This window comes from Callithrix jacchus, chromosome 1 (genome assembly GCF_049354715.1).
Source record: "Callithrix jacchus isolate 240 chromosome 1, calJac240_pri, whole genome shotgun sequence".
Classification (NCBI taxonomy): Eukaryota; Metazoa; Chordata; class Mammalia; order Primates; family Cebidae; genus Callithrix; species Callithrix jacchus.
This window is the reverse complement of record NC_133502.1, coordinates 208,970,722-208,990,120: the sequence shown is the minus strand read 5'-3', so window position 1 is coordinate 208,990,120 and position 19,399 is coordinate 208,970,722. Positions and strand designations below refer to the sequence as shown.

Genomic DNA, 19,399 nt, shown 5'->3' with positions numbered 1-19,399 from the left:
ATGGCACTGAGTAGTCACCTGGTAAATGTCAAACAGGTCTGAATGGAGTTAGAAAGCAAGGCAGGGTGACCCCGAAGTAAAAAACATGTACACCTCACTCAGGGGCCATGGTGCCACCACGTCCTCCCTAGGCAACTATATCCTCTCCAGAACAGGGTGAAACTGGTTTCCATCAAAAACTCTACAAGATGTTAGCAAGTGGTAAAAATAATGGAATAAATGGAAGATTCATATTAAATATTGTAAACAAAGAGCACCTCTTGACTGCAGAATTTAGAACTTTTAGCATGCTTAGAGGCAATGCATCTCTTTTATTTAAACACTTTTTTTTTTAAATAATGGTGGCCAGGCATGGTGGCTCACACCTGTAATCCCAGCACTTTGGGAGGCCGAGGCAGGTGAATCACCTGAGGTCGAGTTTAAGACCTGCCTGGAAAACATGGTGGAAACCCTGTCTCTACTAAAAATACAAAAAATTAGCCGGGCATGGTGGCGTGCACCTGTAGTCCCAACGACTTGGGAGGGGGAGGCAGGAGAATTGCTTGAGCCCAGGAGGTGGAGGCTGCAGTGAACCAAGATAGCGCCACTGCACTCCAGCTGGGTGGCAGAGCGAGACTCAGTCTCGAAATATAATAATATATAGTGGAGATGGGAGGCTCACTATGTTGTCCAGGCTGGTCTCGAACTCCTGGGCTCAAGCAATCCTCCCACCTTGGCCTCCCAAAGTACTGGGATTACAGGTATGAACTACCACGTCCCGCCCTTGCATCTCTAAAAAGAGGAAGCAGAATGCAGTGTTTCCCAAACATCTTTCACGATATTCCCTGAGGAACACCAAGGGTCTGAGGCATCGCCTTGCAAACAATGGATCAGGCACGGGCCTCTTGTTTTGAAATATAATTCATGGGTTATCAAATATGGAAACACTCTCAGAGATCAGCTAGCCTGTCACTCATCTTACAGATGGGGAAACTGAGGCCTAGAGAGGGAAGAAGGTTCCCAAGGCAACACAGAGCCTCCACAGCCACTGTGTCTTGACCGCAGCCCTTGGGGTCCAGAGGCCCAGCTCCAGCTGCCTATTCGGCTGTGCCAGGTTCTGGGTTTCTATGTAGGTCTCTTCCATCAAACCCTCAGCTCCTCAAAGCCAAGGTCTGGTCTCTATCACCTCCCAGCCCCAACTCCTGGCCCAGTGCCCTTCACAGAGGACACATTCACAGAAGTTCCCAGCAGCTGGAGAGGCTCAGGGCAGACGCCAGGAAGGGCTTTCCAGCAGCTGGGTACAGATGGCAGGAATGGGCAGTCAACTTCTCTGAAGGCTTCTCAGAAGAGGGCAGAGGCCGGGCTGCCAGAGGCAGTGCTGGGCACCAGCCCCAGCTTCCTGGTTTCCAGAGAGGGTGGAGTTGAGAGTGAAGGAAGATTCTGGCCCCTGGGAGCTGACTTCCGGCCAGGGTCCGAGACCCTCAGCTCGCAGGAGAAACAGGGAGGGGGCGAGATCCCCTGTTGGGACAGGCCCTGGAATGCCATCCTCCTCCCCTAGAGCTCAGGTCCTCGGCCTCCAGGAAGCCACTCCTGCCCACTCCAGTGTCCCTGGTCTTTTCCTCCTTGGAACTCTGATAGCAACTCAGCTCAGGGAAGTGAGCCGGGGTTGCGCATGGCCCTGCCCTCAGGGGCTCCCAATTGGAAGTGGAGACTGGCCTGTCCCCCAGTAAGGGGGCAAAGCACATCCAAAGGTGTCTCCTTCTCTGAGGGAAAGTCACAGGGAAAAGAATTCCAACCAAGGTGTCCAAGGTGTGTCCCAGAGAGGAACTCTCGGTAGGGCTGCAGCAGTGCCTAGACTGCCAGCAGGCAGTGGGAGGACGGTGCTCCAGGGGAAGGCGGGGCAGGCCCAAAGGCCTGGGTGAGGAGAGGAGGCAGGGACAGCCCCACCTGCAGCTGCGCTTAGGGCCTGGGGCAGTAGAGCAGAATGGTCAGAGGCTGGGCTGGGACCAATCACAAGTCCCAGTCCACGCCCTACATCATTAGCGGGGCGAGCTCAGGCCCGTCACTGAATCGCTTTGTGCCTCAGTTTCCTTCCGAAAATGAGAAGAGCACCTACTCATAAGGTTGTGGGGAGGATGAAGTCCAATGACAGGAGCCCTCCGAGCTGAGCCAGGACCTGGGGAGGCCCTGGAGTGTCGCCTTCGCTGTGAAGGGGCATGGCAGAGGAGGCTCACCCATGACAGAGGAGCTTGTCATCCCAAGCAGGCATGCCACCCCGATCTGACATTAGGATTCAAAAGGCAAATTATAAACTGATTACAAACTCCTAACGGGGAGGCCGAGGTGGCTGCTCAGTAAATACTTGTGCACTTGACTTAAGGTGAGGCCCCTCCACACCTCCCAGTGCTGGCCCAAGAGCGAAATGATTTCCTCTGATTCAAATTTGTTAAGTAGTCACTAGGCTAGTTAGGGGTGTGTGTGTGTGTGTGTGTGTGTGTGTGTGTGTGTAATTTTTTTTTTTTTTTGAGACGGAGTTTCGATCTTGTTACCCAGGCTGGAGTGCAATGGCGCGATCTCGGCTCACCGCAACCTCCGCCTCCTGGGTTCAGGCAATTCTCCTGCCTCGGCCTCCTGAGTAGCTGGGATTACAGGCACGCACCACCATGCCCAGCTAATTTTTTGTATTTTTAGTAGAGACGGGGTTTCACCATGTTGACCAGGATGGTCTCGATCTCTTGACCTTGTGATCCACCCGCCTCAGCGGTGGATCACAAGGTCAAGAGATCCCAAAGTGCTGGGATTACAGGCGTGAGCCACCGTGCCCGGCCTTGTGTATTCTTATTTAATTCTCTCATCACTTGGGGATATCTCAGTTGCATAAGATTATCAATATTGTACATATGCAAAAGCTGAGTCCTGAGAGGTTCACAGCATGATTTGCCTAAGGCCCCTTGGGTACTAGAGGTGGGATTTCTTGACCTCGAGTCACTTTCCACTACATCCCAGATAAAGGATGGCACAGCCTTATCCAAAGGGGGAGGTGGCCTAGAAAATGCTCACGGGAGCCCCCACAGCCCCCGCAAGACACTCATCCAGACTCAGCTGAAGACCCGCAGGGTGGCTTCTGTCTCTGTCGCTACACTGCCCTTGACCACTAACTGTACCTGTCAGCCCTCCACTGCCACACCCCGAAGATCCCTGGATACCCCAATATAACCTGCCCGGCTGGAGGGTCCAGTACCCAAGAACCCCCGTCCATCCCTGGCGATTTTGCTTCTGGAAGGGGATCATTCACAGCCTAAGGGATCCAGAGACTCCTGTGAAGACCTCCCAGGAAACGTCATGCCTGCCCCTCAACCTCAGAAAGTCGGAATCAAGCAGTCTGGGGCGGGATCTGTGCTTCAGTATGCTTTGTTGCTGTCGTTGGTTTTGCTTTTCGTTTTTTTTGAGACAGAGTCTCACTCTGTCACCCAGGCTGCATTGACTCGATCTTGGCTCACTGCAACCTACATCTCTCGAATTCAAGTGATTCTCCTGCCTCAGCCCCCCGAGTAGCTGGGATTACAGGTATGCACCACCACGCCCAGCTAATTTTTGTATTTTTAGTAGAGATGGGTTTTCACCATGTTGGCCAGGCTGGTCTCAAACTCCTGACCTCAGGGGATCTGCCCACCTCAGCCTCCCAAAGTGCTGGGATTACAGGTGTGAGTCACCACGCCTGGCCCAGCATGTTTTTTTTTTTAACTCCACAAGTGATTCTAAATTCAGCAAGAATTAGAGCCAGTCCTAAGCAACTGGTTAGAAATGCAGAACCTCAGAACCCCCCCCCCAATCTGAAGAATCCCCATGCGCCTTCCCATTTGAGAAGCACTGCCCTATACCGAACCCTGTCTCTGCAAGCCAGGCCCCTGGGAAAGGCCCCCACAGGGCAACTGGATGTAGGAGGGCGCACAGGCCAGATGGAATTGGAGAGAGGATGGTCAGGACCCCCACCCCCCACCCAATTGCATCCGCACAGCACTCAGAAGTGCTAAACACTTTCCCTGTGTTCCCTCATCCCATCTCAGCCCTGTCCTCTGAGAGTCAGGATGACAGTTTCATGCCTGTGTGGGGAAACTGAGGCTGGGGCAGAGCCTCAACTTGACCATACCATCCCTCACTCCTCCATCACCCTTGGCTCTGCAGGCAGCAGATTTCCTGAGCTTCATTTCAGTGTATCCTGCAGGGCAGGCAGGGAGGGAGGGTGACCATCGCCCCATGTGACAGGTGAGGGACCAGGAACCCAGGGTGGGGAACACAGGTGGAAAGCAGGGCCAGCTCCAGTCCTCAGGAAGAGGACTTTGGAGCTGGGGGTTGAAGGGTCACTGCTGAGCGGAGGCAGCTCTGCCAGGCAGTGTCATCAGTGGGCTTCACATTTGACTGACAGATACTCCTTTCCCCTCCTCCTCTCCGGGACCCATCTTCTGAGTAAATCTGGGACCACCCTTAACAAAAGCCAGTCAGAGTCCCAGGAAAACCCTGTTGCTCCAGAAAGGCCTCCTTGGGCCATGGAAGGAAGCCTGGATTTCCACCATTCCGCTCAGACCAGGCCCCTCTCTGCTGCGGAATAAACACCCAGAGAGAGGACAGGCGACAGAGCCCACCAGACACCACACCTTGCCATGGATGGTGACAAACCCTCATTTCAGGACAGAGGGGTGATGGGGGTGGGGTAAGGAGGTTATAAGCATCCCTAAGGAAGGGTCAGGAATGAGGGGTAAAGGGACCCCTACCACCCCAAGCAGGGAAAGGAGGAGAAGGCAACGCTGGCCGTCCTGTCGTCCTGCTGGGGCAGAGGCCCAGGTGTCTTCAGCCGGGATCCCTCCCCTTTCCAAGCTCCCTGCTCTTCAGGGATGAATGTGGGTCCTTCACCCTCCCCTACTGGAGAAAACTGGGTTCCTAGGGCCTCAGATGGGATGGAGGGGAACCCAATTGCCAGCAGGGTGGGCAGGGATGTGTTCACAGCAGGGGCCCAACCACACACACAGCACTGGTCATCTGACAGCCCTTCCTACCCCTCTGCAGGCCCACCTGCCTCACCCAGCACTGCTCAGCAGAAAGCCCAGCACAGCCCTGAGAGGAAGGCAGTGTCTGTGCGGGGACAAGGGAGAGAGAGAGGGAGTGGCCCCTTCTGTCTAGCGTGGCTTCCTGCAGACAGAGCGTGCCCACTGCTACCCCCACCCCCATCCTGGCACAGCTGGGCCAAGGAGGGCAAAGGAGGAGGCAGGGAGTTAGAGAGGGGGCAGCTGTGGGACCCCACATTCTACCTCTGAACTCTAGGCTCTTTCCCTCCACAACCACCCCTCTTGCCCCAGGGGGCCTCAGGCCAGTCACAGACACAGCAGAGAGCCGGGAGGTCCTTTCCTCAAAGAGGACAAACTGAGGGGTGGAAGGATGAGTGGGGACCCACCGGGAGAGAGAGATGCCAGGCAGGCAGGCAGCGGGCGGGCAGCAGCGGGTGTTGGAGGCGACTGCGGGGCAGCCGGGGCACGACTGGCTAGATGCTCGTCCTCGTCCCTCTGTCCATCCAGGGCGGCTCCTCTCCGGGCGGTTCTGAGGCCGAGCGGGCGCTGTTAAAAAGCTTTTTATGTGTGTGTGTGTTAATCACATGATTGCCGTTCACCTGTATTTCGAACAAAGACAGCTCACTGTTTCAAGGCCCCGAACAAGAGTCTGGGCACAGGGAAGAGAAGAGAGGCGGGGGGAGGAGGGTTGGCAGCGCCGGGGGTGGCGTCGAGGAAAACTGGGGGGAGATTGTCCAAGGCCAGCAAGCGAGAGAAAGAGAAAACCCTTATCAAACTCCTAATTCACTGGGCTCCGAGGCCCCAGACACACTGGCCCGATTGTCTGGCTGGTTGTGTGTGTGAGCATGTGTGTGTGTGTGTGTGTGTGTGTGTGTTCCAGTGTCCGCTCCCCCCACCCCCAACATGCCTCTGCCTCGTGTGACTACCTCATTGTATCCCATTACCCACCCCCCACACCCCTTTGGCCTTTCCCAAGCATGAGGCCTTGCCTCCCCAGACCCCTTCCAGCCCACTCCAGACAGCACCCCTTGAGGTGGGCTTGGGGCCTTGCCCAGCTGCTGAGGGGCTCAGAACCACACATGGTCGCCAATGTGGCCCCGGCTCCACTGCATTCCCCACGTGCATCTCACCTTGGCCTCAACACCTGGGCGGGGCTGCCCTCAGTTAATAGAAAGACACTGTGCCTTTGGAGGAGAGGCCTAGGAAAGAGAGAAGAGAAGGTGTCCTGGGATGATGGGCAGGAAAGAAAAGGGGAGGGAGGGAGAGGTGGGCAGAGGAGGGAAGAGGCAGGGCAAGGCCCCAACCCTTCTTGGGGTGGCGGAGTACAGGACTTCATGACAACCAGAACTAGGACTCCCTCACCCTCTCCCAAGACAGGGTGATCCCCGCGTGGAGGGAGTTGGGTCCCAGGAAGCAGGAACTCAGAATGCCTCTAAGACCTACTGAGAGAGGGCCCCCACCCTGTCCCACCTTGGCCCTCCTGGGAACCCCTGAGCCCCTTCAACCAGACCAGCCCATGTGAGCGCTGGGTGTCTGCAGAGAAGGGGCCAGGGGTCAAGTTGGGGCTCTGCATGTCTCAGGCGGAGCCCTGAGAAGTCTCTCCCACTGTGCAGGATGCGGCAGAAAGGGCAGCCTGGGAAAAGGTGGGAGGCAGGGTGAGGAGCTGGACAGCAGTGCCTGGCATGCAGTAGGCACTCAACAGGATTTTGAAGATGAAGCAGCTCAGGCCAGCCTCCCTCACAGGACGCTCACCACCTTCACGTCTCTCCCTAGTCCCCTGCCAAGTGCCCATCCTGCCACGCGAGGCAGACGTTGGGGGTCCTGGTTAGGCCCAAATTTTCCTCCAAGCAACAAGTTCTGACCCTCCCACCTTCATCTCTTCCTTCCCTGGCCTAACCACCCCTCCGCCTCCCGGACTAAGCCTAAGCTAAGCCCCAGCGAGATGGGCCTGGGCAGCAGGGCAGCGATCTGGGTGGGGGGGCCTGGGCTCCGGGTGGAGGAGCCCTGAGTGTTGGGGATGAAGGAAAGCCTGGAGGCTCCACCTTCTGCCCTTCCCTCCCTCCTCTCCCCCTCCCCCCTCTCCCCCTCCTTCCTTCCCCAGCCCTCTGCAGCGGCTCAGTCGCTCAGTCAGTCTCGGGCTGTCCGGCCAGGGTGGTTGGTGGTAAGGATTCAGGCTCCGTCCTAACAAGGCCGTGGCCTGAGGCTCAGGGCCCCCCGCCCCTCCCTCCCAGCGCACCAGCGTCACCCCCCAGCCCCGAGCTGGACCGCACACCTTGGGACACGGTTTTCCACTTCCTAAGGACGAGCCCCAGACTGGAGGAGAGGTCCGAGGAGGTGAGTGCGCAGCCTGCTCGTCCCTGGCCCGCTCAGGCCTGGGACTTTGCTGTGGGGTGGAGAGCGGCGACACCCCGCCCTTGCCCCCCACCTGGCTCCCCTCTAAACCCCGTTGGGGCAGGCTGAGGGAAGAAGGAAAGGTGAGAGAAAAGGTGGGAAATTCCAGGGGCCGGGATTAGAGCAAAATAAAGGTTCCGTTTTTTTCTTCCTTATCATCAACAAACCTCCACCAAAAAAAGGAGATTGAAAAAAAAAAAGCCACCCACACCAAGAGACGGTTGGGACCTGGTGGTGGGAAGACGCAGAGGCGGGACGCACCCACCTAGAGTCTGGCATGTGCGTGGGCCCCAGGGGCCAGAGTGGGTTTAGCTGGAGCAGGAAGGGCCGCCACCTCGGGGCTGTGCCCGCGTCCCGTCCTGGGCCGCCCTCGGGGCTGCGCTCGCGGCCGATCCATCGCGCCCTCCTTCCATCCAGGTGGGCGTTGGACTCTTCGCGAGGACCCCGGCGGCGGGCCCGGGGGAGGCGGCGGAGGCGGCGGCGGCGGCCGGGGGCGACATGGCGGAGGAGCAGGACCTATCCGAGGTGGAGCTGAGCCCCGTGGGCTCCGAGGAGCCCCGCTGCCTGTCCCCGGGGAGCGCGCCCTCGCTAGGGCCCGACGGCGGCGGCGGCGGCGGATCGGGCCTGCGAGCCAGCCCGGGGCCCGGCGAGCTGGGCAAGGTCAAGAAGGAGCAGCAGGACGGCGAGGCGGACGATGACAAGTTCCCCGTGTGCATCCGCGAGGCCGTCAGCCAGGTGCTTAGCGGCTACGACTGGACGCTGGTGCCCATGCCCGTGCGCGTCAATGGCGCCAGCAAGAGCAAGCCGCACGTCAAGCGGCCCATGAACGCCTTCATGGTGTGGGCGCAGGCGGCGCGCAGGAAGCTCGCGGACCAGTACCCGCATCTGCACAACGCCGAGCTCAGCAAGACGCTGGGCAAGCTCTGGAGGTGAGCCCCCGACCGCCCCGGGCTCGGCCCTCTAGCTTCGGGTGGATTCAGGGAAGCAGAGGCGGCCCGGCCTCCTGCACCCCAGAGCGGCATTGCCTGGCGGTCCTCCTTGGATGGGGCTTGAAACCAGGTGTGGGGGCCGCGCCCGCCCTTCCCCCACAAGGACCCTGGAACTCGGAACTCCAGGGGCCTAGGCCGGGTCTGCCCTCGGGGCGGCGGGCAGGAAGGCGCCCCCTCGTGGTTGGAATTCTGCGGGTGGCAGACCGTGGGGCCTGGGGTTGCCTAGGGAGGGAAGGAGGCCTTCACGAACGCCCTGCCCACCGACACGCACACTCATGCCACCAGCTGCTGTGGTCAGGAGGATTCGAGGGAAACGCTTGGAAGGAACCAAAGGCTTGGCTGGAGATGCAGGGAAACTGAGGCAGTCAGATGGAGAACTCAGGGGAAGTTCAAGCAAACAAGGAATTCAGATGAGGGTCTTTGGAAGAGTGAGGGATTAAGAACTTCGGGGGAAACATGTTCCTGCTGCTGCAGGACCTCATCCTATCCTAAGGGTCCTCCCTGGGACTTTCTGACCCCACCCTCCTGTGAGTTGGGGGCTTCTTCATCCTCCTAGGGAGAGGACACACAGAAAGGGGCCTCTCCCTCCTGCCCTGTCTCAGAGCCACCAAGCTGATCTCTTTCCTTTCCTCCCTCTCCCAGTTCGGCGCCATCTTCCCTGCCAGCGCCCCACCCCAATGTTAAGCAACCTCTTCCCCCCAGCCCCAGAGCTGGAGCTGAGCACTCTGTCCAGAAGGAAACCTTGGCCCTCTTCCTGCCCAGGGTCCCTCAGAGTCCCAGGTTCCCTGGGACCGGCCCACACCTCTAGGAAAAACGTCCCACCCCCCAGGGAGCGATTCTGCCACCCTCAACTCAGGTCTGGGGTTCAGCCAGGCCTCCTGGGGATGTATGGAACAAGGCAACGCCCCACTCCCACCCCAGGAGTCACAGAGCAGCTCCGAAAGAGAACAGGGACTCCAGGAGACGTGAGCCGGTAACAGTCACCTGATTCCCACTAGACTGGCCAAGAGACAGGCCCAGAAGGGTAAAGGAATCAATAACAAAGGTCACATAGAAGTTGGTGGCAGAGCCAGGGCCAGAACCCAGGACTCCCATACTTCATCCAGAGGACTTCCCGACATTGTCCCCGGAGACAGTGGTGGATCACCTTCTCTCTGAGGAGTGGCCAAGAGGTTGGGGGGAAACAAGAAGTTGAGAACAAGAGAGGAGCATCTGGGTTCCAGAAAGCTAGGACTTTGTCAGAGGAGCCTGCCTTCCTTCCACTGCCCTCCCCCTTGCCGGCCACAGCTGGGTAGAGATTGGGTCTAGAGGCTTAGAGTGGTGGAAGGAGCAGGAAGGTCTCCAACAGACCAAAAGATTCAACAGCCCCCTGGCCTGTTCTTGCCAGGTGTTTGCTGAAGGCCTGGTGTCCCTTCCCCTGCCCTTCCTCAGCCCTTATCACCCTGCTCACCCAGGGCAGGTCCAGGGTTCAGCGACCAGGCTGCTGTGTGGACCCAGACAGCCCAGTTCTGCTCAAGAATAGAGGTCACAGCTAGCTCCTCCAACCAAGGTCCATTCATATTTGGGTGGGGCTAGACCCAGGCCAGTACCTTTAGTGCCAGGGAACAAAGAAGAGCAAGTGAGAAACGGACAACCAGGAGAGACAGACAGACAGGCAGGGCAGGCCCTGGGGACCCCGAGAAGACCACAGTGCGAGCTCAACGAGAGTGAAAGCAAGGATGGACCCCTTCTCCCTCTACCTCCCCTTGCCAAGGGTTTGAGATTGGCTCCTCCTTTGTCCCTGTCCCCAGATTCCCCCAGCCCAGAACCCTGGGCTTGGACTCCCTTCAGGAGGACTCATTCCTGGCCATCACTCAAGTTAATGCGCACAGGGGCCAGCCTGGGGTGTGGCGATCAGGAAAACTCGAACGGCTTGCTGAGAACCCAATGCCAGAGGGAGGAAGGGGCCAGAACCATGGCAAGGATCAAAGGCAATGCCAACAGACGGTGGCTCCCTAGACCCTGGATGGGGGCCCTGAAAGACACGTGGATGTGGGCTGGGCTGGCCAATTGCTCCAGGGGCGTCTCCTGAAACCTCCCCAAGCTGTGACTCCCAGGATGTCAGGAAGGGGGGTCGTTAGGTAGGCAGAGCTGGAAAACAGGTGTCTTAAAACCGAAAAGAGAAAGATACAAACTGTGTGGAGAGCCCCAAGGGAATGTGGGATCAGACACACTGGAGACCAGGTCCTAACAGGCCATGTGAGCCCTGAAGTCATGCTAACCTTTGATGCCCATCTGGGGAGGGGCCAGTAGAGGCTGATCACAGGGTAATGGCTGTGGGGTTGGTTGACCTGCCTAGAAAAAACCAGAGCCAAACTGGAAAAGGGAAGACAGATAAGAGGGGGTCACCCAGCCTCTCCTGTTCCCAGTGCCACAGGCCCCTTCCCCAGGTAAAATCTTCTTATGCCCCTGGCCTAGCAGGACACATGTAGCAGCAATCGGTGCCCCACTGTGGGAGCTCTCCGGTTGGGGTTTCCAGTTTGGGTGGGGGATCAGCCTACCTCTTCCCAGCCCCATTCCAAACCTGGGAGACCAAGGGGAAAGAGGGCTGACAGGAAGGCACAAATGAGGACGGGTTTGGAGTTAGAGCTGGGGGTGATGTAGGGGGTTTGGGGCCAGTAATGTTGAGTGAGGGCTGGTGCTGGGCAGGCTGGATCTGGGGTTGGGCTGGAGGTGGAATTAGCTGTCCCGCACAGCTGGTGGAGGAGGCACTGGGGTTAGGGCTGGGGTCAGGGATGGCAGCGGGCCCGGGCTTAGGTTTCTGTCAGGGTTAGGCTAATGCTGGGAACTAGCTGAGGAGGTGGCAGTGGGATCCGATGTTGAAATCACCCCTCTCTTCTGGCCCCTGTCACTTTCTTGCTGATTGCTGGCTGCCTGCTGAGCAAGGGGCAAGGGAAGGATGAGTGAGAGCGTGAGCTCTGTGTCCCATGTCCCCAGCTATCCCTGAAGCCTCTGTGCTGGGGCTGCTGGGTGAGCAGCTCTCTCCTCTGTGGGCTCTCCCCAGTGATACTCTCAAGGCCTGCTCCACCCCTCCCCTGGTCCCAGCCATTAGAGAGGGCGCCTGCATCCCACTCCCTGACTCTCAAGGCCCTGCTCCAGTATCTCCATCCTAAGTGTGTCCACTGACTCAGAGTCTCAGCTGGAGGGACCCTCAGAGAAAGCTGGAGCTAGGGCTGGGCTCAGGGCGGGGGTGGGGGGAGTAGACAGGGAGGCTAAGCCGCAGAGGAATGCTGCTGCCCGCTAGGAGGTGCCTGGCATGACCACCCCCGCCCAGCCTGGGGAGGAAGGGCTCTGCCTTCTGCTGACTGGGGGAAGAGGGCACCCACTGGGGTGTGAGGGGTGGGGCAGCTGGAAAGAGAGGTCCTCTGGACTGACAGACAGGGCTGCTCCCACCAAGACTCATAGACTGTCAGTCTCAAGGTCTGGAACCTTAGAATCTGCGGACTTTCCCCGCGGGCCCCTCTGTATGGTACCGCATACTGCCCTCCTCACCCTGGGGCAGCCAAACCCTGAATGACCTCCCCCTCCAATCCTAGCCTGAGGCTGGAGTTGGTGGCAAGGGCATTGGCTTCAGGGCTTCCTCCCTCCCTGTGTTGGTTTCGGGGACTGTCCCAGGGTCTGAGGAGAGACTAGCTTCCTCTACCCTCTGTTATCTTCTGGACACGGATATAGGATCCCCCACAGGAAACAGTGCCTCCCCCGCGACCCATGGTGAAGAGGACCCACATCTGCCCCCTCAATCCCACCACGCTGGAATTCACACAGTCAGGACCCAGAGTTGAGAGGCCACCCCTAGATCCTCCGGTCCAACCACCCACGCAAGCAGCGTTAGAAAAGCACCTCTCGGGGCTGGGCGCAGTGGCTCACACCTGTCATCCCGGCACTTTGGGAAGCTGAGGCTGGTGGATCATCTGAGGTCAGGAGTTCGAGACCCGCCTGACCAACATTGCTAAACCTTATCTCTACTAAAAATACAAAAATCAGCCAGGCCTGGTGGCACAAGCCTGTAGTCCCAGCTACTTGGGAGACTGAGGCAGGAGAATCGCTTGAACCCAGGAGGTGGAGATTGCAGTCACCCAAGATTGTGCCATGGCACTCCAGCCAGGTTGACAGAGTGAGACTGTCTCCAAAAAAAAATAAATAGAAAAGCACCTCTTGAGCTGGGCACAGTGGCTCTTGCCTGTAATCCCAGCACTTTAGGAGCCCGAGGCGGGCAGATCACTTGAGGTCAGGGGTTCAAGACCAGCCAACATGGTGAAACCCCGTCTCTACTAAAAATAGAAAAATTAGCCGGGCATGGTGGCTCATGCTTGTAATCCCAGCTACTCAGGAGGCTAAGGCACAAGAATCACTTGAACCCGGGAGGCAGAGGTTGCAGTGAGCCGAGATCGCACCGCTGCACTCCAGCATGGGTGACAGGGTGAGACTCCCTCACACAAAAAAAAAAGAGAGAGAAAGAAAAATGTCTCTTTCTCAAGATGCTCAGCCTGCTTCCCAGGCCCTGGTTCAAGGCACTTCACATCCATTATTCTGGCCAATCCCACACCCAAGTTAAGAAGATGTTATCATCCTTTTGTAGGTGAAGAAACTCAGGCTCAGAGAAGTAATTTGCTCAAGGTCACACACACAGCTAGTAAGTAGCAGAGACTGAGCTCTCCCCCAGCCACACTGCTTGTTTGCCCACCCCCAGTCCCAGGGAGCTCAGCCCCTAATGAGACAGCCAATTCCACTTGCAGACAGCTTTGATGATGAGAAAGTGTTTCCTCTCCTTGAGCTGGCATCTGCCCCTTGAAACCTCTACTCCTCCTCAGGGGCTGCCAGGAGCAGCAGGCTGACCCCTCGCTCACCCTCCAGCCCGTGAAAGATTTGGGGACAGAGATCACAGCCCTCTGGGCCTCACATCTCTCAGTCCATAAATCATATGGCAGAGCCCCACCCGGGTCCTGTCCTCTGGGTGCCCTATCCCAGGGTCTCGTCTTCCAAGATGGACACTCAGAGGGAGGCCAACCTGGAGTGCTCTGGCACTCACACCGGCCCCTCTCTGCCACCCACCCCACCTCAGGCTGTTGAATGAAAGTGACAAGCGCCCCTTCATCGAGGAGGCTGAGCGGCTCCGTATGCAGCACAAGAAGGACCACCCGGACTACAAGTACCAACCCAGGCGGCGGAAGAATGGCAAGGCCACCCAGGGCGAGGCGGAGTGCCCGGGTGGGGAGGCTGAGCAAGGTGGGACCGCCACCATCCAGGCCCACTACAAGAGTGCCCACCTGGACCACCGGCACCCAGGAGAGGGCTCCCCCATGTCAGATGGGAACCCCGAGCACCCCTCAGGTGAGTGCTGATGACAGAGCTGGGGGTGGGGCAAGCCCAGGCAGTGGAGAGAGGAGAGGGCTGGATGGCATGAGACCCAGATACTCCCCAGCAGCCCTGGACTCTGGGGAGACTGTGCCAGGTTGTGCAGTTGCCCCAGCAGAGCTGCAGGGGCCCAGAGGGAGCTCCATGGGGACTCCGGTACCAGAGGCAGTGGCTAGGCAAGACGGTTCTGGCCAGGACTGATCCAAGGGGTCACTGCTGCTGGGCAAACAGGGCCAGTTAAAGAGTCTATGGAGGCCATGGAGTAAGAGGTGTCTGGGGCAGTTACAAGGAAAGGGGGAGAAGACAGGATGGGTTTGAGAAATGGATGATCAAATGGAGGAGAGGAAATCACTGCCTCTTTCCCACTCGCCCTTCATTTTTTTTTCTTTTTTTGGAGACAGAGTCTCACTCTGTCACCCAGGCTAGACTGCAGTGGCATGATCTCAGCTCACTGCAACCTCCACCTTTCAGGTTCAAGCAATTCTCCTGCCTCAGCCTCCCAAGTAGCTGGGACTACAGGTGCATGCCGCCAGGTCCAGCTGATTTTTTGTATTTTAGTAGACTTTCACCGTATTGCCCAGGCTGGTCTCAAACTCCTGAGCTCAGGCAATCTGCCCGCCTTGGCCTCCTAAATCCCACCACCCATTCTGACAGAAGAGACAGGGCGTATGATGCTGAGCACAGGCCATGGATGGGCCAGACATCGCTGTCTTGTTTAATTCTCATTAATGATAATAACGGCTAACATTAATGGAGCGCCTACGCTGTGTCAGGTGCTGTGCTGGTTGCCTTATGTATACTCATTCAGTCATTGCAAACAATATGGTGAGGCAGCCAAACTGCAAGGGCTCAGATCTCAGCTGTGGCAAGTTACTCTCATTTTACTGATGAGAAAACAGACAGGAACTTCCCCAGTTTGGCTCCAGGGTTTCTGCTTGGCATCACGGCTCCCTTGCCTGCGTTCCCAATGTATAGAAAGTGACACAGTTCTGCCACGTGGGAAGTGCTCAGTGAGCAGAGCTCTGCCTTCAGAGGACATGCTCTGAATCCTACTTCGTGCCAAGCACTGGAGTGGACACCAGGGGTACTAACCAGAGAAGCCCACAGTCCCTGGCCTCAGGGGCTCGTAGTCTAGAGAGAGGAGCAGGGATGAAAACGAGTGAGTTAGGTACAGGAAGAAACAAAGCTGGGCATAGCGGAATGCGCCTGCAGTCCCAGCTGCACAGGAGGCTGAGGTGGGAGGGTCACCCGAGCCAGTGAGTTTGAGACCAGCATGGGCAATATAGTAAAACTGTGTCCTTTTTTTTTTTTTTTTGAGACGGAGTCTCACACTGTTGCCTGGGCTGGAGTGCAATGGTGTGATCTTGGCTCACTTCTACCTCCGCCTTCTGGGTTCACACAATTCTGCCTCAGCCTCCCTAGTAGGTGGGATTACAGGTGCACACCACCACACCCGGCTAATTCTTTATATTTTTAGTAGAGACAGGGTTTCACTATGTTGTCCAGATTGGTCTCAAACTCCTGACCTCATGATCTGCCTGCCTCAGCCTCCCAAAGTGCTGAGATTATAGGTGTAAGCCACCACGCCCGACTTTTTTTTGAGACAGGCTGCAGTGCAGTGGTGCCATCTCGGTTCACTGCAACCTCTCTCTGCCTCCTGGGTTTAAGCAATTCTCATGACTCAGCCTCCTGAGTAGCTGGGATTACAGGTGCACGCCACCACACCGGCTAATTATTGTACTTTTAGTAGAGATGGGGTTTCACCCAGGCTGGTCTCGAATTCCTGACCTCAAGTGATCCACCCACCTCAGCCTTCCAAAGTGCTGGGATCACAGGCATGAGCTGCTGTGCCCAGCCTATCTTTAAAAAAAAAAAAAAAAAAAAAGTATAGAGAGAAACAAGTGTACAAGAAGCTTGTGTGAGATCCAGAGGTGGCATGGCCTCTGGGGGAGTAATCTACCCGTCATCCCATCCAGTCAGGTCTCCAAGAACAGCCCGCTACCCACCTGACTCTTGTAAAGGAAGAGGCTTCCAGAAAGAGGCAATGTCTTGGCTGCTTGGTACAATCTCTATTTTACTGATAAGGAAACTGGTTGAGACAAGAGGGGATTTGTCCAGACACGAACCAGAAGTCAGAAACCTAGGCAGGTCTCTTGAAGTAGAGAGCCCTTGGCCAATGCAGGACTCAGCGCTGCCTCTGGTCTGATGGAGGAGGCATAGGCCTGTCCTTGGGGAGCTCAGAGTCTCTTAAGGCCATGGACACGTTCTCTCCCACACATATGTACATACTCTTCACCTGCAGATATCCAGGGGCACACACACACATCAGGAGACCCTGGACTATGTACAGAACCACCACCTCAGAATGAAACTATGGACAGACTTTTTCTCACCCTTCAAGGCCCCACCCCACTCAGACATCCTTTCCTGATGAGACCTTCCCTAAATCCCTGGGGCAGCGGGTAGACTCCTCCTCTGGTCTCCCAGGTCATCACATCACTTCCAACTCCGGGCACCTGTGGATCTATGGATCTGTGACTAGACTATGAGCTTTGGGGACAGGGATCCATTTTATTTATATTTGTATCCCCAGCACCTGGCACAGTACCTGGTGTTTTGTAATGCTCCCTAAAAGTTTGCCAAATTAGTGTGTGCATAGGAAAGTGAACAGATAAAGGAACAAGAACCAGTTTTCTAAGTGCCCTCCCACAGAGGTAGGCAGCTCAAGGAATGACAGGGCAACATAGGCCAGGGTGTGATGGGGCCGAGGGCCTGCCAGTGGGCTGGGCAGCAGGGCGGGCTCAGGAGGAGGGAAGGATTGGAAAGGACACAACACGAGGCCGGGGCAGGGAGCAGGTCCAGGCAACCAGCAAAGGTGAAACAGAGCACTCAGGAGTCTGGGCGAGTGAGGCTTAGCATAGGGGGCGGTCGCAGGGGCGCAGAAGGGAGGCTGGCAGAGTGCAAAGGCCGGGCCAGACCACCTGGGCAGCAGAGAAGCCGATGAGAGGAAGAACTTTCCACAAGAAAGGTTTTTCAGAATGAGGCAGGCCTCCCCTGGTGGGTGACAGGGGAGGAAGCAGGACCCATCCCTAAGATTTGAGAATTTCATCAACAACGAGAGACCAGTATTTACTAAGGCCAGTATTTAAACAAATGCTGACTCATGCTGCTAAAACGTGACACTTAAAAGGTCAGAGCAGCGATCAGACCTCAACTTCCCAGAGGCACCTGCTGCCTGAAGGTGAACCATGGAAGTTCCCGTGCGCCCACCTGGCTCTAACCTGCTTCCCCCTTGCTCTCTTTCTCTCTGTCTCCCTTCCACCCAGGCCAGAGCCATGGCCCACCCACCCCTCCAACCACCCCAAAGACAGAGCTGCAGTCGGGCAAGGCAGACCCCAAGCGGGACGGGCGCTCCATGGGGGAGGGCGGGAAGCCACACATCGACTTCGGCAACGTGGACATCGGTGAGATCAGCCACGAGGTCATGTCCAACATGGAGACCTTTGATGTGGCTGAGTTGGACCAGTACCTGCCGCCCAATGGGCACCCAGGCCATGTGGGCAGCTACTCAGCAGCCGGCTACGGGCTGGGCAGCGCCCTGGCCGTGGCCAGTGGACACTCCGCCTGGATCTCCAAGCCACCAGGTGTGGCTCTGCCCACGGTCTCGCCACCTGGTGTGGATGCCAAAGCCCAGGTGAAGACAGAGACCGCGGGGCCCCAGGGGCCCCCGCACTACACCGACCAGCCATCCACCTCACAGATCGCCTACACCTCCCTCAGCCTGCCCCATTACGGCTCAGCCTTCCCCTCCATCTCCCGCCCCCAGTTTGACTACTCTGACCATCAGCCCTCAGGACCCTATTATGGCCACTCCAGCCAAGCCTCTGGCCTCTACTCGGCCTTCTCCTATATGGGGCCCTCGCAGCGGCCCCTGTACACGGCCATCTCTGATCCCAGCCCTTCAGGGCCCCAGTCCCACAGCCCCACACACTGGGAGCAGCCAGTATATACGACGCTGTCCCGGCCCTAAAGGGGGTCCTGTTATCACCACCCCCTGCCCAGCCCCTGCCCCCAGCCTGTATGCCCTGTTCCTCGCCCACCTCAGGCCTGGCAGTGGCAGTGGAGGAGGCTGCAGAGGCTGACAGCTGGGGGTGGCTTTCTGTCTGGCTCACTGCCCTGATGACCCACCCACCCCATCCAGGCTCCAGCAGCAAAGCCCCAGGCGAGCAGGCTGGGCAGAGGAGAAGGAGGTTGACTGTTGCTCCCACACTGAAAGATGAGGGGCTGCACCTTCCCCCCAGGAATGACCCTCTACCCCAGGACCTGAGAAGGACCTGCTCACCCGCCTCAGGGAGGGGAAGCACCAGGGTTGGTGGCATCGGAGGCCTTACCACTCCTATGCACTCCTGTTTCCTCTCTCATGGAGAGTGAGGGTCTGACATGCCCATGCCACCAGTGCCACAGTGCCTAAGGGCTAGGCCACCCAGAGACTGTGCCTGGAGCTGGCCATGTCTCCCACTCAGGGGCTGAGAGTAGCTTTGAGGAGCCTCATGAGGAGTGGGAGGTTCGCAGGACTTAGTGGAGCTCTCATCCCTTCAATGGCCCCTCCCCTCCCGAAGGCAGGAAGGAGTTGGCACAGAGGCCCCCAGATCCAAGTCTGTGCCAATAACCTCATTCTTTGTCTAATCGAGAAGGAGCCCCCAGTCCTCCTCCACTACAACCTCCGTGACCTTGAGGCGCATCCCAGGAGGCGAGGAGACAGGGGCTCCAGGAAAGGAATCGGAGACAATTCACAGGGCCTACCCCCCACTCCCCCAGGCTCCTTGCCAGCTCCCTCTTCCCTACTAGGCTCTACAGCCCCTGCTCTGTCAGCTCCACTCCCTGGCTTCCCAGAGAGTTAGAGCTGCTCAGGCCCAAACCCTTGGCTGCAGGAGACACAGGGCCCAGCATCCAGGTTGCTGGCAGCAGGCTGAAGACACTAGAATCCTGACATGTACCTTCTGCCCTTGCCTCTTGCCCCTTGCCTCCCAGTGGTATTTGAATAAAGTATGTAGCTCTATCTGCCCCCATGTTCCTGTTCTGCAGCCCCCACTCCCGTTCACATGTAACTCATTACTGTCTCCTGTTATTTATCTCAGTAGTCCCCTCTCCTAGCCACTCTAGACCCTATTAACTCTGCATTAAGCATTCCACATAATAAAATTAAAGGTTCCGGTTACCTGCTTGGTGAGCCTGACCTGGCCTGTCTCTTGATCTCAGCCCTGCACTTGTGCTTCCTCAAACGCTTTCTGGAAGTAGCTAGAGTAGAATGCAAAGGACAGATCATCAAAGATCTCTCTCCCCCCATACTCCTCCCTCTTTTCCCTCCGCCTCCTCTCTCTCTCTCTCTCTCTCTTACATACCCGTCTCCTTTCCCTCTCTCTCTCCCCCCATACTCCTCCCTCTTTTCCCTCTGCCTCCTCTCTCTCTCTCTCTCTTTCATACCCCTCTCCTTTCTCTCTCTCTCTCCCTGCTAAGAAGGTATGGATTTAGGACAGCTGGCATCCCAGTGGGGTCCATCTGAGCTCAGGGACTGAAGTCTCA

General features: G+C 57.3%; 1 protein-coding gene, 1 long non-coding RNA gene and 1 pseudogene across 2 annotated transcripts in view; 1 reads left to right on the top strand and 2 right to left on the bottom strand.

Moving 5' to 3' along the window:
- Positions 1–6,241, bottom strand: part of LOC144578145 (uncharacterized) — a 51,917-nt gene extending 45,676 nt beyond the window's left edge. The window contains exons 1-2 of the long non-coding RNA XR_013523373.1: positions 6,173–6,241; positions 5,429–5,599 (exon numbers count right to left, since the gene is read on the bottom strand). This is a non-coding gene — a long non-coding RNA (uncharacterized LOC144578145). The remainder of the gene's footprint in view (positions 1–5,428; positions 5,600–6,172) is intronic.
- On the bottom strand, positions 4,249–5,418 carry LOC100414823 (uncharacterized; annotated as a pseudogene).
- A 926-nt stretch (positions 6,242–7,167) lies between the features above and the next one.
- On the top strand, positions 7,168–19,038 carry SOX10 (SRY-box transcription factor 10). Its single transcript, XM_035272400.3, has 4 exons — positions 7,168–7,376; positions 7,851–8,362; positions 13,524–13,792; positions 17,143–19,038. Exons 2-4 carry the CDS (start codon positions 7,932–7,934, stop codon positions 17,844–17,846), a joined length of 1,404 nt encoding a protein of 467 aa, XP_035128291.1. The 5' UTR covers positions 7,168–7,376; positions 7,851–7,931; the 3' UTR covers positions 17,847–19,038.
- Positions 19,039–19,399: the final 361 nt, after the last annotated feature.